Source organism: Petromyzon marinus, chromosome 50 (assembly GCF_048934315.1).
Source record: "Petromyzon marinus isolate PM22_M1 ecotype Great Lakes invasive population chromosome 50, UKy_Petmar_22M1.pri1.0, whole genome shotgun sequence".
Taxonomy (NCBI): domain Eukaryota; kingdom Metazoa; phylum Chordata; class Hyperoartia; order Petromyzontiformes; family Petromyzontidae; genus Petromyzon; species Petromyzon marinus.
This window is the reverse complement of record NC_133716.1, coordinates 1,828,446-1,854,054: the sequence shown is the minus strand read 5'-3', so window position 1 is coordinate 1,854,054 and position 25,609 is coordinate 1,828,446. Positions and strand designations below refer to the sequence as shown.

The 25,609-nt window shown below is 51.4% G+C and overlaps 1 protein-coding gene across 3 annotated transcripts in view; it reads left to right on the top strand.

Annotated features, from left to right (window-relative positions):
- Window positions 1-25,609, top strand: part of LOC116953253 (uncharacterized) — a 305,948-nt gene that overhangs the window by 62,406 nt on the left and 217,933 nt on the right. For 2 of the 3 annotated variants that reach the window (XM_032973299.2, XM_032973298.2), the window contains exon 4: window positions 684-846. In XM_032973299.2, coding sequence (XP_032829190.2) covers window positions 684-846 — 163 coding nt within the window. Of the gene's footprint in view, window positions 1-683; window positions 847-21,113; window positions 21,434-25,609 lie in introns of those variants that run through there. The other variant, XM_032973300.2, reaches the window with a different exon arrangement.

Genomic DNA, 25,609 nt, shown 5'->3' with positions numbered 1-25,609 from the left:
AGACACACACAACACCACACCCAGCAGACATAACACCACACCCAGCAGACACAACACCACACCCAGCAGACACAACACCACACCCAGCAGACAGACGCAACACCGCAGCAGAACGCGCTCCACTGCTAAGCCCCACATTGCTCACGAGCCACCACAAACAATCGCCCAAAATCCTGGCGCTGCAATGTAACTTGTGAGCGACGTAGGCCACTTGGCCTCCCTCGTGGCTGCGATTGCCAGAGCATCAGTCAGTCCGGCCCGTTGGCATTCTCCAGCCTTGGACACATCGCGAGGTAGTCGCTTGTCTGGTATGGCATTGCACTGCATGGTTTAGAAGTTCAGTATAAATTTTGATTTAAAGCTTTCGTGACTGCAGTAATTCATATTCTTAGTTCTAGTATAATTAAAATACAATTTGGTTTCACGTGGAGTCTAAATGTGACTGAGTGTTGACACTTATTCCGCAGACCAAATGGCATTTCATTCCACTATACTACATTGAATTATATAGCGTGCTGCACGTGACATTATTGCATTGCACTACATTGCATCGCACTGCGGCACACCACACGACCGCTGCTTTTGCCGCCGCGCCCCGTGACCCGTGACCTGCGCCCCGTGACCCGTGACCTGTGCCCCGTGACCCGCACCCCGTGACCTACTTGCCCGCATCATCGTTGCAGGTGGCACCGCCTGGCGATCAGCGTCCACGGCAAGACCGTCACCGTGGTGCTCGACTGCAAGAAAAGGCTGACGCGGCCCCTGGAGCGGAGCAGCAATGCCGAGATCGACACGGGCGGCATCACCGTGTTCGGCACGCGCATCCTGGACGAGGAGGTGTTCGAGGTGAGCCGCTCGCGCTCTCTCGCTCGCCCGGGGGGCTCAGCCTGCGGTGTTGCGTGACGTGGAGGGGTGACGAGACGGTGCGCCCGGTCATTATCGCACATCGCGCAAGTGCCCCTCGGTCGGAGTAGCACCTTGGAAAGTAAAGCGTCGTCGCCGTTTCACGCCCTCCGGTGCTCATCCGCCGTGGAGTCGCCCCGCAGAAACACACCGCGGGGTGCGTCCACCCAGCGTCGTCTCCGAGCTTTATTATTTATTTGTTATTATTGTTGCTGTTGTCTACTTTGGCCGACCTGTCCCGCTCGGGAGGAGAGGGACACGGCAGGGCCCGGCTCTACCCCTCGCGGTTCTTTCACTGCGGCGGGCGCCGCTCGTTGCGGAGGTTGGCGGTGGGCTGGGATCCAGCGGCGGCCACCGGTCAATAGAGCGAGCAGGCGAGCACGCGAGCTAATAAGTGTCAAGGCGAGCACGCGAGCTAGCGCGCGTGCTCGCCGGAGGCACGCGAGCCTTCGGATCCGCGGTGGAGAATCGAGGGGTCGCGCGGACGTCGTTGGCCGCAGCTTACCGGGTACTAGTGGGGACTTCTCTTAGGCCCAGCAGGCAACGCTGTGTTTCGAAGCGTAGCACGGCCGGTCCACCTGCTGTACCCGAAGGGGCGCTGACCACGCGGTCGATGCGTCCGTTGAGTCGGGGGTGCGACGTGGGGGTCGTGTCGACTGGTGTGTGGCCCACCACAGGCATCAATGGCCAGGAGCTGCCTCAAACGCTTATTTGGTCATCATCGTGCAAGGAAATATCCACACACACACAGAGTCGTCAACACTGCAGTGGCTTCTACAAAGACAAAGATCCCCCCTATAGCCGTAACAGACCGTGGCTGCTACACACACACACACACGCATTAAAATGTTCCCCGTTTAGCCTTGAGGAAAAAAGTGCTGTCTGCAAGCACCTATTAAGACTCTTGAGTGCTTACGCGTCCAACCGATTGCTAAACTTAAGGTTGAGTTAACCTAGGGGAGACCCAGAACAGGTTCATATATCACCTGATGTTGGGCACGGCCTGGAATAGAACTCAGGCCATTGAGAATGCAGACTGATCTGGGAGCCACTGTGTCACCACTGCAGCAGAGTGCGGCGACTGCTACGCATCGTCCACACGAGTAATCCGAATGCTAAGTTGAACCGTAAATCAACTGCTGGATGTAAACTTTCCCACACTGTGTCGGCGGTGATGATGGTTGGTTTGAGAACACACTTCACCGCATTGGCCAGTGTGGATCGGTGAAGTGGGGGGAAGTGGGTGGTAGTTGGTGGGGGGGTGGTGTTGGGGGGGGGGTCCCAGGACCATTGAGAATATCATTCGGCAACTGATGTGGCCGGGAATTGAACTCGGGTCCGCTGGACTCTGCGGCCTAACCACTGGCCACTGCACCACAGCTCCATTCCTTCCCCCGCTCCACCCGCCCCCCCCGTCTACTGCCACGCGTATATTTACGAGCTCCCTATTTCCCATACTCTGGTAATCGCATGGCCCTGGGCCGGCTCTTCACAATGTGGAGAACACTCTGTGGCTTGCGGTCGAGGCACGTTTTCTTTCTTCAACTTTGATGTGCAGCGCTAACGCCGGGATTGCTGTAGGTCGTATTCCACTAGCACATTGCCTGTCCCCATAGGAGGTATGAAATTGGAACATTCTGGGCCCCACCGTCCCCCCCCCCCCCTCTTCTTGAATTTGGCTTCGAATTCTGCACGTGTTCAAAAAACGCTCCGCAGTCGCCCCCCCCACCCCCCCCCGGCTTTGCGTCCGCGTTGGTGCCAGCGGCGGTGGGCGGATCGCTGGAGTTGTTGGATCGCGCACCGCACCGCGCGACGACTCTCCGTGGCCCGCTTGGCTGTGAGGTGGCCAGAGCGGTGTCAGTAGAGGACGTGGGTTTTCTGGCACATTGTGTACGGACAGTTGGGTGTGTGTCGTCTTCTCACTCGTGTGTGTGTGTGAGTGTGTGACGGTTTTTAAATTTTATTTTACTGGGTGCTGCGGTTTCCTCCCACTTGCAAAAACATTCAAGAAATGGCTCTTACAAACAATTCAAAACAAGACCCTCCTGTGTAAAGTAACAAAGTTTATACCTAAGTTTTGGTGACGTTTTACTGGATGAATGAAGGTCTATTTGTGGCGTGAATGCTGCAAACGGTCATCTTCATAGGGACGACAGCGGTAAACACAGTTGTCTGTCTTCTGCATCGCTGTCACTGCTGTCGGTCGGTCGGTCGCGTTTTACTCAGACCTACGGCAAGAGGACCACAATGCACTTCTTCAGGAAAATGCTTATGGGATTTTTTTGTTTGTTGCAAAATGCGCAGAGGCTGTGTCCTTTTGGCACGTGTCGGTGCATTGTTCGAAAAGCCACAGAAGCTTTTTTCTACTGCGAGAAACAGCCCATTGCCATGTCAAGAGTCTAATTGTGTTTCTGCTAATTTCTGCTGATTTGATTTAAGTTTAGGGCCTTGCTCCCTCTCGCCCCCCCGCCCCCCCCCCCCAGTCGCGTACACACGGTTCATGCAAACTAAAATCTAAACTAAATTGTATTTTACCAGGTAAGGCCCACTGAGCTATACTATAGCTCTTTTTCAGCAGCGACCTGGCCACAAATGACAGCTCAACGAAGTGGTCCATCATCACGTGGAAATTAATTGCAGTAAGCCAAACACTCTAAAAGAAGAGGCATTTTTGTTCGAGTTCGGTAAAAACTCAACGTTTCGAGAGCGCAACGCATGTGAATCACGTTACGAAACCGAGCCCTGCTGTAAACGTACGTGGATTGTAAATGTGGAGGGCAAAACCAGAGGACCTGGAGAAAATCCACGTGACGACGGGGAGAGAAACGCACGCAAAATTCAAAATATCCAGGCATCCGGATCGAACCCACGACCTCCTGTATAGCAGGCGGGGTAGCTAACATCTCCTCGCCACCGCAGCGTCAAAGTTCTACCTCGGCGGCGGTCGCCCTCTTGGGCATGCCCCTTCCTTTGCTTTCGACTCCACCGCCGGTCTCGTCCCGCGGCCACCACCCCGTCTAGCGACGCGTCCTGCCCAAGGCCGCTTCACTAAACCGTCGGTACGATGCCTCTGATTTGTATTTGTTCCCATGTGTTTCCTCCTCCCGCCTCTGCCGTGGTAGTTCAGAACGTTCTTCTCCCCATGCTCCGTTGCGTACGTTGCAGATTTTGGTCCCATTTCATTGTTGGCAGCGGTCATGTTTCCGATCCACATTGGATTCCTTGCGTGATGCATTCATCAACGACGCTCCTTTGCAGACACACCGGTGTTTGTTTGATTCCCACAACCAAATTATTATTTTGTTTGTTCAAAATCGCTACATCCTGCTCCTTGTTTCCCTCTTTATTTCATTTACTTTAACCCTAACCCGCCTTCAATCATTGTCCGAGGTGTACACGTTCCGCTTTGCGGGCTTCAAATTCTCCGCTGGGAATCAAAGGTAGGGGTTTGATTATTTAAGAGCACTTCAGATAGAGTTGCTCAGCTGATGTTAAGGGTTCTCAAGTAACGACAAATTAAAGTTATGTCAAATATATGCCCCAGCAACAAACCATTGCACGGTGTAATTTGTCCGCATGCATTGTTAATCTCGGCAAAAGGCAAACCGCATCTTAAAAATGGAGATTTCAATGAAAAATGTCAGAAAAAAAGACTGTGCGGTGACGGTGTCACTAGAGAGCAGAGTGTTGAGACACAGGATCTATTAGAATTCAGCCAGCCGGCGAGTGAAGGTAATGAACACGTGCCTCAAATGAAATGAATCAGGAAAACGGGGTGTGGAGTAGCCAAAGTATAAAAACAATGAACTCCGACTGACGTCTCCCCGTTTTTACGTCGTTTACCATTATGAACACCGCTGTGCGATTCGCGTCTCCTCAACCCCACGCTCACGTTGTTAGCAGCATCGTCTGCCCTTCCTCGTTATCCGTCGCCTCTCAGCCTCCACCACCACCACCACTTACCCTGTACACGAGCCACTTGTGCGTCGCGTGTAAAGACATGCGCCGGTATTTTGCTGATTGTGTTTTGTTTATAGTGTACTGTATCTTATCGCACCCTGCGCAATTCGTGTAAAAGTTTACCGCTGTAGACACGTGCTGAGCAGAGCGTTGATGGTAGTTTAATGTAACGTCGTGGGTACGCCGATGATGAAGGCGCGCGCGTGGACACAGCGCGTCACCCCTCCCTGGTCGCCGTTGAGCTCCCGCGGACGAATTCGCTTTGGTCGACGTCGTTCCGACGAGGTTCCTTGTCGCGCCTTTCCGGAACGCACCCCCCCCGACGCAAAGCGGGGGGTAGCTCTATCCTGGGAATATTCCACACGGCAAGGGAGGCTGACTGGCCGCTCCGATGCCAGTAAACACTTCATCGTCGCCAACGCTGCTTACAGACGCACACAGAAAGCAGTTGACGTTAAAAGTCGAGCTCAGGATGCAGGAGAATTCATCCTGAGAGACAGAGTAAAATCCCCGGAGAGACACATTTCACGACACGGATGTCACTGCAATGAGCGTTGAAATGACCGTCACAGTAGGAACCCGATACAATTTTTTTTTAAATAACCCTGAAATTTATTAAAAATGCAATGCCCTAATGCGAAATTTCGCGCGATAATAAAATCGTTATTTTATTGATCCTAAAACCATGACGAGTGGTGTCACGTGCCATCGGTTGGCGTCACAATAGTCGCATGAAGGCATTTTAAACACCCAAAATTGTCCTTAAATAATCTAACATTTTTATATTTAGAAACCGAAACTCCGTCACTATATCCTGCTCAAACATCCATTGACACAACAGTGCCCACCTTTGCTTTACAGCCCTGATGCAGCGATGCAGATTCCACATTCCCATGGCAGGGGCGAGTATATTCATAGGACAGCCACCGTTGACTTCCCCCACAAAGTGGTACTAATTTTCGTGACCACACAGTGATGATGGGGTGAGTCAACCCCAGTCAACCAGGATTTGAAATGGCAACCTTCCGACTGGGATCCGTTTTAGTCTATGGCAGAGCCACCTGGCCAGCTAAACGTACAACACGCCGCAGGGGATTCTAACAGTCATCTGTCAACATGACGGGGAAACTCGTCGAGCAGAAGAGCGTTGTTTAGCAGCCTGGAAACACAAACGAGCAAGAGCGGTGACGCACGGACACGGACGTGTTCCAGACAGATACACAAAAAGCACTAAGAAGCAAGGCGTCCGAAAAGACGCGACTAAGAAACGGTAGAGAGATCAATTAGAATGGAAAGTGTGGAAGCACACGAAACAAAACCAAAAATCAAGCACACTATAACATGGTAAAACAATTTTACTCTTCAGCTTTCTGTCCGACAGCCCAGGACACAGCCGAAGTGTGTATCCTCAAGATAAGAGCTGTTCGTTTTTTTTGCGTTGTGTCTTCCATTCAAGAGAAAACAAAAAGCAGATGGATAACACCGTCTTTTAAACCGTGAAAGCTTATCAATCAATCTTAAGCAACTGCTGCACAAAGCAGGATTCCACGACCCACAGCGACGACGCTGAATCGGCGAGGCACTGAGACCGTAAACCATGGCATGGTCAGCACACTCCACTCGCACGGTGGCTAGGAGATGTTAACTCCCTTGCCTGGTATACAGGAGGTCGTGAGTTCGATACTGGACCCTTAATGCCTGTATATTTGGAGTTTGTGGTGTCTCTCTCCCCATGCTCGCGTAGATTTTTCTCCGGGTACTCCGGTGTTTCCCTCCACATTTAGAATCAACATCACGCATTTAGAGTATTTGGCTGCTATAAATTTCCACGTGATAAGCCACCTCGTTGAGTTGTCATTTTGTGGCCAGGTCGCTTCCGAAATAGAGCTACATAGCTCAGTGGGACTTACCTGGTAAAATAAAACCAGTTAAAATTGTATTTAAAGCTTTCGTGACTGCAGGGATTCATATTATTGGTTCTTTCGGTAAAGTCACGTAGAAGGGAAACAATAAAATAATAAAAATATAAAACAATAAAATTGTCACGACGTTTCGACTGCAACACAAGCAATCATCATCAGGTGTGAAAACTACAGCAATATATTTTTTTCAAATTTTCTTGCTGTGCTTGTGTTGCAGTCGAAACGTCGTGACAATTGTATTGTTTTATATTTTTATTATTTTATTGTTTCCCTTCTACGTGACTTTACCGAAATAACCAAGAATATAAATCCATTTAGTTAATAGTGAGCAATCCTCGAGGTCCCTGCCGGTGGTTCGATCCCATCTCCTGGTGTGGCAGTTGAAACAACGGTGCAAGTTTACCACTTCACCACTGCCCATTCCCTTCCTCTTCAGAGTCAGAATATGTATTCATACGGGTGCAATCCGATGAGCTGTAAAGCTTTTTTCATAGATGTCCGGTAGGGGCGAGCAGAATGTTACCAAAGCAGGATTTCACAACCCACACCAATGATGAATCTTCCCTCCCTCCGCCCCTCCACTCCATCCCGTCCCTCCCCTGTGGCCCTTCCGTGACCCCTGTGTGCCCTCTGTTGTTATGGGCACTCATTCCTCGACCCTTGCACGCCCTTTGCCATTTAAATCACTATTTTGTTGTTATCGCTTTTTAAACTGCATAAACCGCCTTGCGCTCAAGCGCTCTATAAATATAAAATAGGATGAGATTCGTTTTTTTTTTGTTTTACACTGCTGTCCACACAGCAGTGTAAATGGGTGTCGGGACAGTTCGTCAACCAGCAGGTCACGTAGGGTCGTGGGGTCAGGTGTGGCCCCGTCCGTGCCAGAGTGGAAGAGTAGGCCAAAATACAACTCACGAAAGGGTAAGTAATGTGGAATTAACTTGCAATAGAATGTGGCAGCAAGGCGTTAAATAGTTAAAGAAGAGCAGAAGTTGCTTTGGTAGGACACGTGGCGAATGGAGGTGGTTAGGTGATTGAGGCAAGCATTGCAGTAGAATCCAGAGGTTGATGACCAAGGGGAAGACTTAAAGTCAGATGGTGATATGTATGTACGTACGTATGCAGAACTTCTTTCGCATCGTACGTAGCCAAGCGTGCTAAAGAAGAAGAACAAAACAAACAGTTAAAGCAATTCTAAAGAAATTCGTTTTCAATAAAGAAATGAGCGGTCATGGGACTGTAAGAAGGGTCCTTGAAGGATGTTGCCCACTTTGTAATCAGAGGGAGGCCATAAACGTGGATGACGGAGTGGACCCTGGTGGGCAGGTGTGGACTGTGAGACGGTCGTGTGACCTGGCAGGAGGAAGGAAGGGAGCAATGCTGAGGGGTGTGGGGGCCTCAACGGGCTTTGGCCGAGGGTGACCTCTTGACCTTCAATAATCCCTTCGCGTTTGGGAGGAACTCACAGTAATTCGCCTTTGAACCAGACGACCAGAGCCAGCCCGGGGGCGGGGGGGTGGGGAATCTGTAAGCCACCTGAATAAACAGGCGGCGTGCCGCTTTACGGCCGCCTCTGTGGGCCCTCCGGCACAGGTGGGGACACTTGCGCTGGCGGAAGCAGGTCCACTGAACAAACTGTTTATCCTGAGAGGTCTGGGTGGTGGTCCCTTGCCAGCGGGACAGCTGCATGTGTCAGAGACACTGAGTCGGCAACGATGAGGTTCTGGGTTCAAGCCCCCGGGTCTGGTTGTCTCCTGTTGAACTCATTATTATTCATAATAATGAGAACAATTATTATTATTAATTATTATTATTAAGATCGCCCAGGAAAGCCTCACCGAGTCTCGTGCCTATTTTTCAGGAGGGTCCTGCTAATATTTATTTTCAGGAGGGGGTGGTTCATGTCTGTGATCCAGCACAATGTGGGGGGGGGGGGGGCAAGGGTTAGTGGATCACGGATAGATTTGTGAAACTCCTGAATCCCAGATGGGTTGCCAAGGGGCTCCGGGAAGTAGCAGTACAGCAAGTGGGTTCGCGATCGCACACGTGCGGAACCTTTTGGAGCTGCTACCTGTTGTATGTGTGAGCTCTCTCTGGGCAACTTCTTAAAACGCTCCGGAAGATGAAAGTAGCCAAACATAGAAATGCAGGACTCTCTTAAAAAAAAAGATCCATCTGGATTAAACGAAGCGTACGCATGCAATTACATTGCAGTATTATTACTACTATTAGTATTATTACTATTAAGTGAGTGCACCGAGCCAGCAAGGTGTTGAGCCCTGGGTCTGGGTATATCTTTGGAGACTCATGATGGCTGTGTCAGAGACATTGAGCCAAGCGCTGCTGACATGTAAAAAAAATAATATCTACGCAGTCGTTAAAATGATTTGCATAAGTTCACACAAGGAAATACATGTTCTACAATGCAATACATGTACTTTAGATTAAAAGTGTTTTACAGTATATATACTGTTAAGAAATTCAATTCATAAGAAGGCTTTGCCTACACACACGTGGAAATTATAATCATTACCGAGTTAGGGAAAGTGACCCATAAAGTTAAATGCACAATTTTGAGCTACAGAAACATTTGGGGAATTAAATCTGAAAATAATTTTTGGCCTATTTCCATGGCTGGGGTTGGGAAGCTCTGTTCTATGCAGGAAAATTGCTTGATATTGAATGTATACACCCACACAAAGCTCTCCCGTATAGCCTTTAACAAACTGTTGGGGCAAGTGCTACTAGCGAGTCGCACCTATGAAGGCCGGCACGGCACACGAGGGAGTGAGTGGCCAACAGCACACCCGGCTGCCTTTGTCTCCCTAGTGGCGATGTTTACACACCGCACAAGGTTCTCATTTGAGGCTGAGTCGACCTATAGGAGGCCCAGAACCGGTTCGGATAATCGTCACCGGTGTTGACCAAGAGTGGGAATCGAACTTGGGTCGCCAAGTTTGTAGCGTAGCGCGCTAACCGCTACACTACAACTCCCCATAATATCTGTGTGTGGATATATGCGTATATGGTACATATATAGTACACACGAGCATATATAAGCAATGAGTAATGTATGCACCAGGATGGTACATATATACGCGCCTTTGTCGAAAGTGTACAACTCCTATTGAACAACATGACCCCGTGCCACTATTAATTCTCAACATGTGTGGCTTCTCCTGAGGACAATTAGACTCTGTTTTGCCTCAACACTGGGGCAGTTCCACGTATTTACAGCGCAGTCAAAGTCAATGAAATTTCCTGCGGCTCCAGTGAGCATAGAGGCATTGGTGCTCATCCCCTGTTTACAGCTCCAGAGCCCGTATCGGTTATTCCACTTTCCCGTGGCGGCCGGGGCGGAGGGTGAGTCTAGCCACAGGAGATGTCACCGTTGACTTGCCCGCAAAGCGGGCGAACTTTGCGATGGCGAGAGCGCGGCGTGGCAAGATGCAACCGGGGAGAGGAGGGCACTGTGATGGCTGGCGAGCGTGGGCACGGCTGGCGGAGGGGAGGTCACCGAGATGGGGCAATTGCAGTGGCGGCACCGAGAGGAAGGGCGACCGCGGGGGAGACCTTTAAGCCGCCATGGCGATGATGGTGGGAGGCTGCGGCCGTCGACGCTGGAGGGTGGCTGGGGGTGCTGAAACAGCTTCGGGGATCTCGCAGAAGGAAGGGGAGCAAGCAATGGCGAGGTGCACAGTGTGTCAGAGGCAGCAATGGGAACTTGCATGTACGACCTCTGCACCTCGACATAGTCACCAGAGGGTGACCGATGGAGAAGGGTTGTTATCAGTCACGTGGTATAATCTCACCGTTGGCCTTTTACAAGCGCAGTAATGTAAGAGTCAGAATCCTTATTCATCCCGGTTGAATCCGATGAGCGATGAAGCTCTTTTTCACAGATGCCCAGGAGGGGCGGGTCAGAAAGTCACAACAACAAACAGCACAACAACATCAACAACACGATACGAGTTCAAAGAGTAGGAAAGGTAAGCAAATCACTACAAATAAATAAACAAATAAAGCTGATAAAGTATTCAAGTTTCAATGTAACACGATTGCCGAATATTATTATTACTTTCTTCAAATAAACATGCGTTTCATCTGAAGCTTTGTGAATGAGAAAAAAACATTGAACTTTTAAAGCGATGTACCATCTAGCCGTTGTAGCGTAGTGTGGCCTCGCGTGAACCCCAAGCCGCCAATGCAATCATTTCCACATTTTAACTGGATTTGCAATAATAACAATAACCGCTTAATGTAAGAGTCAGAAACCGCTTCTTCTTCTTCTTCCTCTTCTTCTTCTTCTTGTGTTGCGATCGAAACGTCGTGGGTTTTTTTGCTTTTAATTTAGATTTTTGTTTTCTATCTACGTGACTTTGCCGAAAGAACCAAGAATATGAATTCCTGCAGTCACGAAAGTTTTAAGTTTAAATGTCCCCGCAAATTGCTCAGTTGGCATTATAGAGACACAGCAGCATCAATCATCGCCCCTCTACTGGCAGACGAATGCCCCGTGATTGCTCTTGCAAATGAGACTCCTTATCCTGGTCGAGTTCTCACCGCCTGGTGAATCCCAATCAACCGGAGTGCTCCTTCACGTCTTTGTGCACGGTGCAGCGAGGCGCGTGGTGGCCAGCGAACATGGCAGCGCTTTAGTAAGGTGATCGGAATAATGCAATTACCTCTCAACGAGACGCGCAGGGTTACTTTACGCGCAGACGCCTGGGGTGACGTGGGATCAAACGCCGAATCATGATTACCCCGACTAATTACTTCGCTAATCGTCTCGCCCACGCCGCTGGAGGAATAATGACGCTGGCTTACGAGCGATGCACGAGAATGCGTGGCGCTAACCCAACGTCGCACGGCGCAATCTGCGGATCGGCGTTTCCTGTGAATTCGCGACTTTGTTTCCATCAGAGGCGACCTTGGATTAATGTGCAACAATCGCGCTCGGGGCCGCGTTATTCCCCCCTTGTCCCGTGCACGTAACAGTTGATCACCATCACAACGGGTGCATCCTTGAACTCCTCTCGGTCTCAGAGTAGCTTTGGCCCGTGTGCTGGCCGCGCGCGGTTTGGCTTTCGCAGGGAGACATCTGCGCTTGCGCTCAGTCCAGCCCGTTGTGTGTGAATGCGGTTAAATTACGGGCAGGGCACGTACGCACGCACGTGCGCGCAAACACACGCACACACACGCACACACACGCACGCGCTACGAACTGGAAGACCCGAAGCCAGATGGCTGCGGTGATGAGAGTTTTGGACTTGACCTTGGAGGTCAGGTGCCGACTGTACCGTTGAGCATTTCCGACAGAAGGAAGAGAGCGTTGGGCAAGGTGTGGTGGGATCGGTGGTATTTTGGCCGTGATGACCTCTTGACCTCGGTATTGAACGTGTCGTTTCAGTGGGGGGGGGTTATAGGCGGAATCTCTGTGTTGTTCTTATTATTATTATTATTGAGCCGCAGTAACTCCACGCATCGTTAAACTTTTAGCACTTGGAAATATGGACAATGAATGGAATGAAAGCAATAGGGCTTGTCTGACATTCAAAATCCTCCATCTGGCTTCCATGTGAAGGCTGTTGTGTCCCAGTAACGTGCGTTTGATCTCCCATTTCTCAAAGCTCCTTTTTTGAGACAAAGATCCCCCAGTGGAGGATTGAATCTGTGATTGTAGAATCTGATGAAGTAATTCGTATTCAAGGAACTCATTCTATTGGAGCAAATGCATTTGACTTCTTCTATCGCAGTTTTATTCCCGACTGCGCTCCATCAAAGTAAGACCCTCAAATTATTTTATTTCTATTTGCGACGGTCACAGACAGCAGTGAATCATCACCTCGCGTTAGAAAACCACCCTGGAAGGCGATGTTGCGGAACCACTCCAACAGCCGAGATATCCGCACTTGGCGGCGCGCCTCTTCATGCGCCCCCTAAAAATATCGTCCCATGGCGTGACAATCGGAACCAAAAAAAAAATCATGAATCCTCACCGACGCAACGTGACAAATGAGCGACGAACCAAATCCAACACCGTCGTTTTATTTCGTTGAAACCATATTGCTGAGCAGGTTGAGACGATCAACTCACTAGGCTTGAGAACCGAGGCGCGATCACAGCGCTTTGGCCACCTGCCACCCAGCCGTGCTGGAAACTCGTCACTGTCTGAGCCCTTCCAAACCCCCGTGACCTGTCGACTTTGGTCCTGGGAATCAATTAATATTCTCCTCTGAAGGATGTTCCAAGCGACTCGGTGTCTTGTCTCCGTGTCTCCATTGCTTCTTTACGTTAATTTAAACACCGATTGTCAAACTTGGTACATACCGTGTCGTCATTAATATTAATAATAATACATTTTATTTGTGAGCGCTTTTCTGAATACTCAAAGACACTTTACATAAAATCATAAAAGCAGCAAAAACAACATCAAATGGTAAAAACACTAAAAAACACATCAAACTTAGCTAAACATTAAAAGCAATTTTAAAAAGGTGAGTTTTAGTCAATGATTTGAACGCTGGAAGGTCGGTGCAGTCACGGATTTGTTTTGGGAGAGAGTTCCAAAGTGAGGGGGCAGCTATAGAGAAGGCTCTGTCGCCCCAGGTTGTCTTAAGAAGACCAAGAACAATAATTTATGCGAACGAAAAAACGCATTAACTCGATTTATTTCATCAGGGTTCGACTGGAAAGTTTGTCTCAATAGAAATTATATATTTGCCAGCTATTTGTCAATCTACTGCTGGATGTAGACCTCCCATGCAGGTGTGTAAGTCGTGGACGTTTGAACATACGTCATCTCATTGGTCAGATGCCCCTACTAGACATCTGTGGAAAAGAGCTTCATAGCTCATCGGATTCCTCCTCCTGCGAGTCTAAATACAAGATTCTGATTCTGAAAGTGGGTCAGGGGTCACCAGGAATGGTTCGGATATCACTCGCCGATGTGAGCCTTGCCCAGGTATCAAACTCAGATGGCCAGGTTCATAGTGGCAGCGTGCTAACGACTGCTCCACCACTCCTTCCCCTTGGGTATCTGAGACTGATCCAGGCTCTCAGCCGTCAATAATTAATGGTGTCAGGCAATTCGCCAACCACTGCATAAAGAAAACCCTCGATGCTAAATTAGATTTATGTTTTTTTGGCATATTAACGATTGGCTGAGTCAACCACTGACCGAAATTAACACTCACACCCTGCACGTCGTGGGTTGTGCGCTGTGACCACGGCGCTACTCAGCACTATGCGTGGATGTCATTGACGACGTTTCACAAGGGGTAGGGAGGTGGGGGGTGAGCGGTAGGGCAGCAATCAGCGCAACCGCTCTGTGACAACGGAAAACCCCGGTTTGATTCCTGGCCATGGTTAACGTCGGTGACGGGCGATTCCTGACAGCCGTCCTTCCGTCAGCCCCGAACTCACCGACGTGGTGAAGTATGGTCGAACAACCCCCGTGGCTAACCTACACGGCGTGTGGAGGCTTTCATCCATTCAGCGGTGCATTGACGAAGGGTTGTAACAGCAGTCATTATTCTTATTATTATTATAAAGTTTATTTTAGTGAGCAATTTGGCACACCGAGTGAGTGTCGAGGAGATGGATTGCCCATGAAGGCGATTATGCAGTTGAACGTTTGTGTTCCTCTTCATGAACCGAGATTCATTGCGAAGGTGGGATTTATTCTTGAAACGCGCACACAACTCCGGGCCAAAGTAAACCTGACCCACGTCCCCTTTAAAACTACGCCGTCTGTTATTGGAAAAATGTGTAATATACGACGTAAAACACACACACACACAAAGATGACAAAGGATCCCCCCGTATAGCCTTAACAGACTGTTGGGGAAAGTGCTGTTAGCGAGCAGCGCCCATAAAGGCCGGCACAGTACACGAGGGGGCTGCAAAATCTAGCAACACCGCACTCCCCAACACGGCCAGCTGAGTTCGAGTCCCGACCGTGGCTGTAGTCAGCGGTGAGCGCTATCTGAACCAGCTCTGACCCTCAATTTCACCATCGCTACACTGACCAGCGTGGTGAAGTTTGGTCAGACAGCACCGATGCCTGGAATGGGGAGGAGTTCTTCATCCAGAATTATTATTCACACACACACGATAGCCACACAAACTGAGCAAAATAATAAAATATCAGCCACGCCGCCCAAAGAGAAATGGATTAAGGCTCAAGTGGGCGGGTTGAAATTAGGTCGGGCGTCTGCTTGAAAGCTGTGGCTAGGGAGGCTGCAGCCGAAACGCCGGCGGAGGGCCCCGAGGCTCGAGGGCCCTGAGGCTCGAGGGCCCCGCGGCTCGAGGGCCCCGCGGCTCGAGGGCCCCACGTTGTCCCACCGCGAGGACGGCTTCACGCGCCCTCCCTGGGCCCCAGCGCCAAACGGGTGTCTGGCTTCCCCCGGTGGCACGGACGATGCACGACGCACGACGCAAAGTCTGACCTCGCCATCCTTCCTTTTAGAGCCCAAGAAGTCATATCCCCTCCCACCACCACCCCCCCCCCCCCCCGAAGCCGGATTGCTTTTACATAGAACGCGCACGACGCATTGACACCGAGTTTGGTAAACTTTGGGGGGGGGGGGTGGGGGTGCGGTGGCGCAACGGTTATCTCCTTCCCATATTTGTCTCTCCGCGGAATGAACAAAAAAAAGTACACGCACTTTCCACACAACCCGTCGGCGGGCACGGCCTTCTGGGAGTGAATCTTAGCAGCAGCATTGGTTCAAAAACAAGCGGAACTCACGATCGCTCGAACGCTTGTGCTGCGGCATTGACTGGCGCTTAACTGGGACCCCGCAAGGCTGTGCTCGCAATCCCAAGCACGCGAGGTGAATTCTACGCCGAGGGGGTCAACTCAGCTCATCGTCCCTGGAGCGTCGAAAATGTAGGTGCCGCTTTGCGGTGTTTGTCAACAGTGGCTGTCCTTTTCTAGATTTGAAGCTTTCGTGACTGCAAGGATCCATACTCTTTGGTTCTTTTCGGTAAAGTCACGTAGGTAAAAAAATAAAACAACAAAAATCACGACGTTCCGTCCACTTGTGTTGTGGCCGAAACGTCGTGATTTTTGTTGTTTTATATTTTACCTACGTGACTTTACCGAATAGAACCAAAGAGTATAGAGTGGCTGTCCTATGGAAGGACTTTCCGCCCATCACGTGGATGTGGAATTTCAACCGCCGGCTCTTGGCGGGGCCGTACATGGGAGACGAGAGTCGGTGTTGGCTACAATGCTCACCATGAGCAGCAGGAGATCGCTGTCACTTTGACCATCGACTCGCCGTCAACGGTTCGAATCGAGTCTCCGTGGGTAGGGAAAGTTGATAACAAAAAAAATTGGGAGCGCCACGGTGGCGAGATGTTAACTATCTCGCGTGGTATGCAGGAGGTCACGGGTTCAACCCCGACCCTGACACCTCTACGTTTGGAGTTTGCGTGTCTCTCCCTGTGGTCGCGTGGATTTTTCTCCGTGTCCTCTGGGTTTTCCGTCCACATTGAGAATTAACGTGTTTATAGTATTTGCTCCTATAAATGTCCACGTGATAAGCCACTTCGTTGAGCTGTCGCTTGCGGAAAAGGTCGCTTCTGAACAAGAGCTGTGGGGCCTTACCTGGTAAAATAAATAACAGCTGTTAAGATTTTGATTTAAAGCTTTCGTGACTGCAGGGATTCATATTCTTGGTTCTTTCGGTAAAGTCACGTAGAAGGGAAACAATAAAGTAATAAAAATATTAAACAATAAAATTGTCACGACGTTTCGGCTGCAATACAATCATCATCATCAGGTGTGATGATGATCATCATCATCAGGTGTGATGATGATCATCATCATCATCAGGTGTGATGATGATTGCTTGTGTTGCAGTCGAAACGTCGTGACAATTTTATTGTTTTATATATTTATTGTTTTATTGTTTCCCTTCTACGTGACTTTACCAAAATAACCAAGAACAGGTGTTAAGATGTCCACACACAAAAAACACATACACTAGCTATTGCGTGGCATCAAGTCTGCATTAACCACACGTACTTGTGGCAAAACATGCAAACAAACATGCCCTGATAATTTTACATATATACATTGTGTTTGTTAAACAATTTCAAAAAAGATAGTTTATCGTTTAAATCCGACAGTGCCACCATAGTTTTAGTTTCTGACATATAAAAGCACACACACACACCCACACACACTGACAACAACAAACAACCGCCATTCGCCACTAAGTGACGTCACCACGACGCTTGTGCCAGGCTATGTGCACCGTGAGGCCACGTGAAGTGTCGAACGCCCGCTGGCAGGAGGTCACTGGGCAGACCCAGGTGCCACGGGTCGACTGACTGAGATGAGTGGCTGATGCACCACCTGTGCCCCCTACTGTGCCAACCTACTGTGCTTTAGCCACCCGGCGTTCCGCTCGTTGTTGTGAGCGTCGCTCCTCCGCCCTCCGTTGTTGTTGGAGGGCGACTGCCTCCAACTGCCCAGTAGCATCCTTCACGAGCCTCCTCCACAGAGGCCGATCTTGACACCGCTGGTACCAGTCATCGGCAAGTCCACTCAGCTCCACGTCCTCCTGTACCACATCACTCCATCTCTTCTCTAGCCCGTGCCGCGCCCGCTTAGCCCCCTCAATCCGGCCAAACAAAAGCTGTTTCGGCATGCGGTGGCTGGGCCACACACACACACCCACACCCACACACACACCCACACACACACACCCACACACCCCCACACACACACACACCCACCCACACGCGCGCGCGCGCGCACACACAACGGGCGAGAGGCCGCCGCTCTTGGTCACGTGGCACTCGAGCCGGACAGCGGCCCCCGCGGGCGTTGTTTCCATCGCCGCCGTCTTCAGGGCGGTGACGGAACGCGTGGCACGGTCCCTCCCCTCCCCTCCTCCTCCTCCTAGCCCTGGGGAGCGCTGCGCGTTGCGGGGTTGGAGAATGCGAAACGCGGGGAAAAAAAAGAACCGCACGCGCACATGTGGTGGCCATTCCCCGCGCCGCTCTGCTATTTATTAATGAAGATGTGCCAAAGTTATCGTTGTTAATTCATTATTATCGCCGCAGCGCCTTCTTTCGCCACTTCCGATTAGCACGGTTGGCTACGTACGGTGCGAAAGAGGTTCGACGTGCACGCGGCACGCGGCAGGTAGAGGCGCAGCCTCGCGACTGCTCGATGACGCCACTGTAGAGGGTATTTTTGGCCTACTCTTCCACGCTGTGCGAGACGTCTAGGAGGAGGTGGGAGCCTCCCACACTGCCGATCGAGCGGCTGCGGTGTTCCCATGCACGATGCTCATTGGACAGATCGGCAGTGGTGGGCTTGAGAAACTCGCACCGCTCACCCATTGCCCCATAGCAGCATTCCTCAACGTATTAAACGTTACTAAATGTTTTAGAATTATTTCAGGGAATGCTGGGAGTTAGTGTCGATTAAAGAGTTGCAGCACTTCGCGTTGTTTGTCCTGTGTCACCGTGGCAGAGCGCTTGACCCATCATCCCCCCTGGAGTCGATAAAAGGGCTACCACGTTGTGACAAGCCAACAAGTCGCTGGGCATTGTGGGATTTCCTTTTGCATCTCAGGTGGTGCTGGCACGAGATGGCGATGGAGTGAGATGATAGAGGAGATAGAGACAGAGATGGAGTGACATGATAGAGGAGATAGAGACAGAGATGTAGTGAGATGACAGGAGATAGAGACAGAGATGTAGTGAGATGACAGAGGAGATAGAGACAGAGATGTAGTGAGATGATAGAGGAGATAGAGACAGAGATGGAGTGAGATGACAGAGGAGATAGAGACAGAGATGTAGTGAGATGATAGAGGAGATAGAGACAGATGTAGTGAGATCACAGAGGAGATAGAGACAGAGACGGAGTGAGATCACAGAGGAGATAGAGACAGAGATGTAGTGAGATCACGGAGGAGATAGAGACAGAGATGTAGTGAGATGATAGAGGAGATAGAGACAGAGATGTAGTGAGATCACAGAGGAGATAGAGACAGATGTAGTGAGATCACAGAGGAGATAGAGACAGAGATGGAGTGAGATGATAGTGGAGATAGACAGAGATGGAGTGAGATGATAGAGGAGATAGAGACAGATATGTAGTGAGATCACAGAGGAGATAGAGACAGAGATGGAGTGAGATCACAGAGGAGATAGAGACAGAGATGGAGTGAGATCACAGAGGAGATAGAGACAGAGATGTAGTGAGATGATAGAGGAGATAGAGACAGAGACGGAGTGAGATGATAGAGGAGATAGAGACAGAGATGTAGTGAGATCACAGAGGAGATAGAGACAGAGATGTAGTGAGATGATAGAGGAGATAGAGACAGAGATGTAGTGAGATGATAGAGGAGATAGAGACAGAGATGTAGTGAGATGATAGAGGAGATAGAGACAGAGATGTAGTGAGATCACAGAGGAGATAGAGACAGAGACGGAGTGAGATGATAGAGGAGATAGAGACAGAGATGTAGTGAGATGACAGAGGAGATAGAGACATAGATGTAGTGAGATGATAGAGGAGATAGAGACAGAGATGTAGTGAGATGACAGAGGAGATAGAGACAGAGATGTAGTGAGATGACAGAGGAGATAGAGACAGAGATGTAGTGAGATGATAGAGGAGATAGAGAGAGAGATGGAGTGAGATGATAGAAGAGATAGAGACAGAGACGGAGTGAGATTACAAAGGAGATAGAGACAGAGATGTAGTGAGATGATAGAGGAGATAGAGACAGAGATGTAGTGAGATGATAGAGGAGATAGAGACAGAGATGTAGTGAGATGACAGAGGAGATAGAGACAGAGATGTAGTGAGATGATAGAGGAGATAGAGACAGAGATGGAGTGAGTAGACAGAGGAGATAGAGACAGAGATGTAGTGAGATGACAGAGGAGATAGAGACAGAGATGTAGTGAGATGATAGAGGAGATAGAGACAGATGTAGTGAGATGATAGAGGAGATAGAGACAGATGGAGTGAGATCACAGAAGCGATAGAGACAGAGATATAGTGAGATGACAGAGGAGATAGAGACAGAGACGGAGTGAGATCACAGAGGAGATAGAGACAGAGATGTAGTGAGATAACAGAGGAGATAGAGACAGAGATGTAGTGAGATGATAGAGGAGTTAGACAGAGATGTAGTGAGATCACAGAGGAGATAGGGACAGAGATGGAGTGAGATGACAGAGGAGATAGAGACAGTGAGATAATCCCAATTACTCACCTGGTATTAAACACAGACGGCAGTAATTCATCGCCCTTCCTGTGAATTGACTGCAGCCTGCTAGAGAATCACAGCAACGGCTTCCTTGGCGTTCTTCCTCCTTCACGACGTCATTGCAGCTATAAGATCGTCTCCTTTAATCATTATTTTTTAAATCTAAGATTAGACGTAGCGAGATGCAGACACGATTAAGACGACACGAGGTTGTTATCCTTGTTTGTGTTGATTACTCTTTATTGTTATGATTATTAGCATTTGAATTCGGCCTGACATTTGATGCACCCGTATCTTTTTCTGTTCACCACGTCCCCTTGAGCCCCCTTGGGGATCCTCATCTTTTGCTTGCTTTACTTTGACCCAGCCTCAGCCAGTGGCCACCCCAAAGCCCTCGCTCCAGCGTAGGCGACCACTCAGAACAGCGGTGACATGAAGAGATGTCAACCTGAAAAGGGGAAGACATGCACGCACGCACGTACGGTGAACTTCTTTCGCGCCGTACGTAGCCCCCAACCGCGCTAATCGGTGGTGCGAAGGACACATTCGGAGACCGCGGGTGACTGTTTATTTATCGTAAGTACAAAAAAAAAACCCCGAAAAAATCTCCACGACAAAAAGGCGGCCACCAAAAATTAAAACCGTGGCTGCGGCGAAATCTTTGCGAAGGCGAGACGGTGCCATGTAATCATGTTTTCTTAGGCGAGCCACGATGACCTTTTTGTCCCTAACGAGTCACGCTCGCAACAATTGAGCGATTATACCAGCGGGTGGGTGGTCTCGTGCGTTTAGTTTCCATGACCACTGGGGACGGTGCTGTTACCGGGCCGCGGAATCGTCATCAATGACGCCACACACACGTACAAAAAAAAACCGATTACGTTCAATTGCGCGCGTTTAGTTTGGGGTCCTTGCCTGCAAACATCTGGCAGTTCACCAGCTTTGGTTCAAACGAGCCCGACAACTGATGAGACACTGAATGTCGGAGAGTTTGTTTGGTGGTTGAAGCAATGCTGTTGAAATAGGGCACTCCCAGAAGGCCATGCGGCTGATGCCACGTGCAGAACAAACTTTTGCTTTTGAACGTGGAGGGGTGGATCTGTGAAGTGGGGGCATTTGCGGCCGAGTTGTTTTGTCGCTTAGAATGATCTCTCCAGCAACGCTAGGCAATGGTTATTTTATATGTACAGTATGTGGAAATTCTTCCACACCATACGTACCCAACCGTGCTAATCGGAGGTGCGGGAAATGATATTAGTTTAGCTCGCCGTGTGTGAGCGCACGTTTCACTGCGCTTTCTCGTCGCGTTACTGTTGTTGTTGTTGCAACAACCGAAGAGCGGCGGCGTGGCGATCACAGCAACGAGCGGAGCGCCGAGTGGCTCAACACCGCGAGGTGACACAGCAGAGAGCACAGGGGGTGCATCTGGGAGCCGTGGGTGGGAGCCGCGTGTGGGAGTCGCGGGTGGGAGCCGCGAGTGGGAGTCGTGGGTGGGAGCCGCGTGTGGGAGCCTTGTGTCCTCATTGTGTGAGTGGGAGTCGCGGGTGGGAGCCGCGAGTGGGAGTCGCGGGTGGGAGCCGCGAGTGGGAGTCGCGGGTGGGAGCCGCGAGTGGGAGTCGCGGGTGGGAGCCGCGAGTGGGAGTCGCGGGTGGGAGCCGCGAGTGGGAGTCGCGGGTGGGAGCCGCGAGTGGGAGTCGCGGGTGGGAGCCGCGGGTGGGAGTCGCGGGTGGGAGCCGCGGGTGGGAGTCGCGGGTGGGAGCCGCGAGTGGGAGTCGCGGGTGGGAGCCGCGAGTGGGAGTCGCGGGTGGGAGCCGCGGGTGGGAGCCGCGTGTGGGAGCCGCGAGTGGGAGTCGCGGGTGGGAGCCGCGAGTGGGAGTCGCGGGTGGGAGCCGCGGGTGGGAGTCGCGGGTGGGAGCCGCGGGTGGGAGCCGCGGGTGGGAGCCGCGTGTCCTCATTGTGTGAGTGGGAGTCGCGGGTGGGAGCCGTGGGTGGGAGCCGCGAGTGGGAGTCGCGGGTGGGAGTCGCGGGTGGGAGTTGCGAGTGGGAGCCATGGGTGGGAGTCGCGTGTGGGAGCCGTGGGTGGGAGTCGCGTGTGGGAGCCGTGGGTGGGAGTCGCAAGTGGGAGCCTTGTGTCCTCATTGTGTGAGTGGGAGCCGTGGGTGGGAGCCTTGTGTCCTCATGGTGTGAGTGGGAACCACGGGTGGGAGCCATGTGTCCCCATGGTGTGAGTGGGAGCCGTGGGTGGGAGCCATGTGTCCTCATTGTGTGAGTGGGAGCCACGGGTGGGAGCCATGTGTCCTCATTGTGTGAGTGGGAGCCGTGGGTGGGAGCCTTGTGTCCTCATGGTGTGAGTGGGAGCTGTGGGTGGGAGCCTTGTGTACTCATGGTGTGAGTGGGAGCCGTGGGTGGGAGCCATGTGTCCTCATGGTGTGAGTGGGAGCCGTGGGTGGGAGCCTTGTGTCCTCATGGTGTGAGTGGGAGCCGTGGGTGGGAGCCTTGTGTCCTCATGGTGTGAGTGGGAGCCACGGGTGGGGGCCATGTGTCCCCATGGTGTGAGTGGGAGCCGTGGGTGGGAGCCATGTGTCCTCATTGTGTGAGTGGGAGCCGTGGGTGGGAGCCTTGTGTCCTCATGGTGTGAGTGGGAGCTGTGGGTGGGAGCCTTGTGTACTCATGGTGTGAGTGGGAGCCGTGGGTGGGAGCCATGTGTCCTCATGGTGTGAGTGGGAGCCGTGGGTGGGAGCCTTGTGTACTCATGGTGTGAGTGGGAGCCGTGGGTGGGAGCCTTGTGTACTCATGGTGTGAGTGGGAGCCGTGGGTGGGAGCTTTGTGTACTCATGGTGTGGGTGGGAGCCTTGTGTACTCATGGTGTGAGTGGGAGCCGTGGGTGGGAGCCTTGTGTCCTCATGGTGTGAGTGGGAGCCGTGGGTGGGAGCTTTGTGTACTCATGGTGTGAGTGGGAGCCGTGGGTGGGAGCCTTGTGTACTCATGGTGTGAGTGGGAGCCGTGGGTGGGAGCCATGTGTCCTCATTGTGTGAGTGGGAGCCGTGGGTGGGAGCCTTGTGTCCTCATGGTGTGAGTGGGAACCACGGGTGGGAGCCTTGTGTCCTCATGGTGTGAGTGGGAGCCGTGGGTGGGAGCCGTGTGTCCTCATGGTGTGAGTGGGAGCTGTGGGTGGGAGCCATGTGTCCTCATTGTGTGAGTGGGAGCCGTGGGTGGGAGCCTTGTGTACTCATGGTGTGAGTGGGAGTTGTGGGTGGGAGCCTTGTGTCCCCATGGTGTGAGTGGGAGCTGTGGGTGGGAGCCATGTGCCCTCATGGTGTGAGTGGGAGCTGTGGGTGGGAGCCGTGGGTGGGAGCCATATGTCCTCATTGTGTGAGTGGGAGCCGTGGGTGGGAGCCTTGTGTCCTCATGGTGTGAGTGGGAGCTGTGGGTGGGAGCCTTGTGTACTCATGGTGTGAGTGGGAGCCGTGGGTGGGAGCCATGTGTCCTCATGGTGTGAGTGGGAGCCGTGGGTGGGAGCCTTGTGTCCTCATGGTGTGAGTGGGAGCCACGGGTGGGGGCCATGTGTCCCCATGGTGTGAGTGGGAGCCGTGGGTGGGAGCCATGTGTCCTCATTGTGTGAGTGGGAGCCGTGGGTGGGAGCCTTGTGTCCTCATGGTGTGAGTGGGAGCTGTGGGTGGGAGCCTTGTGTACTCATGGTGTGAGTGGGAGCCGTGGGTGGGAGCCATGTGTCCTCATGGTGTGAGTGGGAGCCGTGGGTGGGAGCCTTGTGTACTCATGGTGTGAGTGGGAGCCGTGGGTGGGAGCCTTGTGTCCTCATGGTGTGAGTGGGAGCCGTGGGTGGGAGCTTTGTGTACTCATGGTGTGAGTGGGAGCCGTGGGTGGGAGCCTTGTGTACTCATGGTGTGAGTGGGAGCCGTGGGTGGGAGCCATGTGTCCTCATTGTGTGAGTGGGAGCCGTGGGTGGGAGCCTTGTGTCCTCATGGTGTGAGTGGGAGCCGTGGGTGGGAGCCTTGTGTCCTCATGGTGTGAGTGGGAGCCGTGGGTGGGAGCCGTGTGTCCTCATGGTGTGAGTGGGAGCTGTGGGTGGGAGCCATGTGTCCTCATTGTGTGAGTGGGAGCCGTGGGTGGGAGCCTTGTGTACTCATGGTGTGAGTGGGAGTTGTGGGTGGGAGCCTTGTGTCCCCATGGTGTGAGTGGGAGCTGTGGGTGGGAGCCATGTGCCCTCATGGTGTGAGTGGGAGCTGTGGGTGGGAGCCGTGGGTGGGAGCCATATGTCCTCATTGTGTGAGTGGGAGCCGTGGGTGGGAGCCTTGTGTCCTCATTGCCGTCTTCTCTCATGGAACTCCGTGTGGGGTCGATTATCTATGCGGGCTTCAGGAACCTACTACATCCTCCTCTGTTTACATACTGGTACAGTCGTCACCCTATTTCTCTTTGATGTTTCCGTAACTTGATTGTAATTGTGCTGCTATGAGCAGTCTATAATTAATGTGCGATTTTTTTTTCTCATATGACAGTTGCTCTGGTTTATATTTTCTTCAGTGCTCTTTATTTGCCGTTGTCATTTTGGTGATCCAAGGTCACTCTTGCAAAGGAGACTCCTATCCTGGTCACTTGAGCTCTCACCCTGTGTGACAAAATCAACTTGAACCTTGACCTTGGGCTGGAGGGGTCGAGTGAGCAAGCTGCCCACTCTACCCGAATCAACTCCACAGCCAGTGGTGGGCCCAAAACAAATATATTTGAGATTTTAAATGAATGCATCGTATCGACTGCAGTGGACCGCTATTATGTATATCAAGTCGTCGGCAGTCCCTCGGGGTTCGAGGATTACTTCCATCAGATTTGGTGGTGGCTCTTGAGGTGGCTGAGGAGTCCAATGCTGGATCTGCACATTTTTGGGCATTGGGGGTGCCATGAAGTCCCAGATGGAAGTGGAAATCCGCAGTGCCGGGTTGGCTTCCTTTTCCTCTCTTTTTTTGGGCGAAGATCCGCATCAACTATATTTTATTTAACAAGCTGAGAACTCAAGAGACCAGGATGAGTCTCATTTGCAACAGTGACCTGGGGCCTTAGTCCGTCAGTAGGGGGCGATGATCGCTGCTGTGTGCATACTCCCAAATGAATGATTTGCGCGTAATTTTCCAGCGTGCAAAATGTAGACCCTGATGCCGACACGCTAATGGCCTTCTCTTGTGAATGACATCAGGCAACTATTTTAAACGCCTGATGCGAAACAGATGGCGCATTGGATTATGAAGGTTAATGCACCCACCGCAGTATTTTAATCGGGGTGGCCGCTCGATTGGAACCCGTGCGAACTTCTGCAACAAGCGTTTGGATGCACTACCGCTGGGCCACGTCACCGCCCATGTGACTGCTTCGAGGTCATTTGAGACATGCTCAGCACATTTCAGGAGGGTTACATGGACTCCAAAAATCATGTTTCATAAATAAAAAAAGTTTGGTTTTGCTTTTTTTTTCTATGCAAGTTTCGGCTCTTCAGTAACAATACACGTTACATTTAAGAAGTAGGTTTTCACAATTCACAAAAAAGATTCTGGGCTG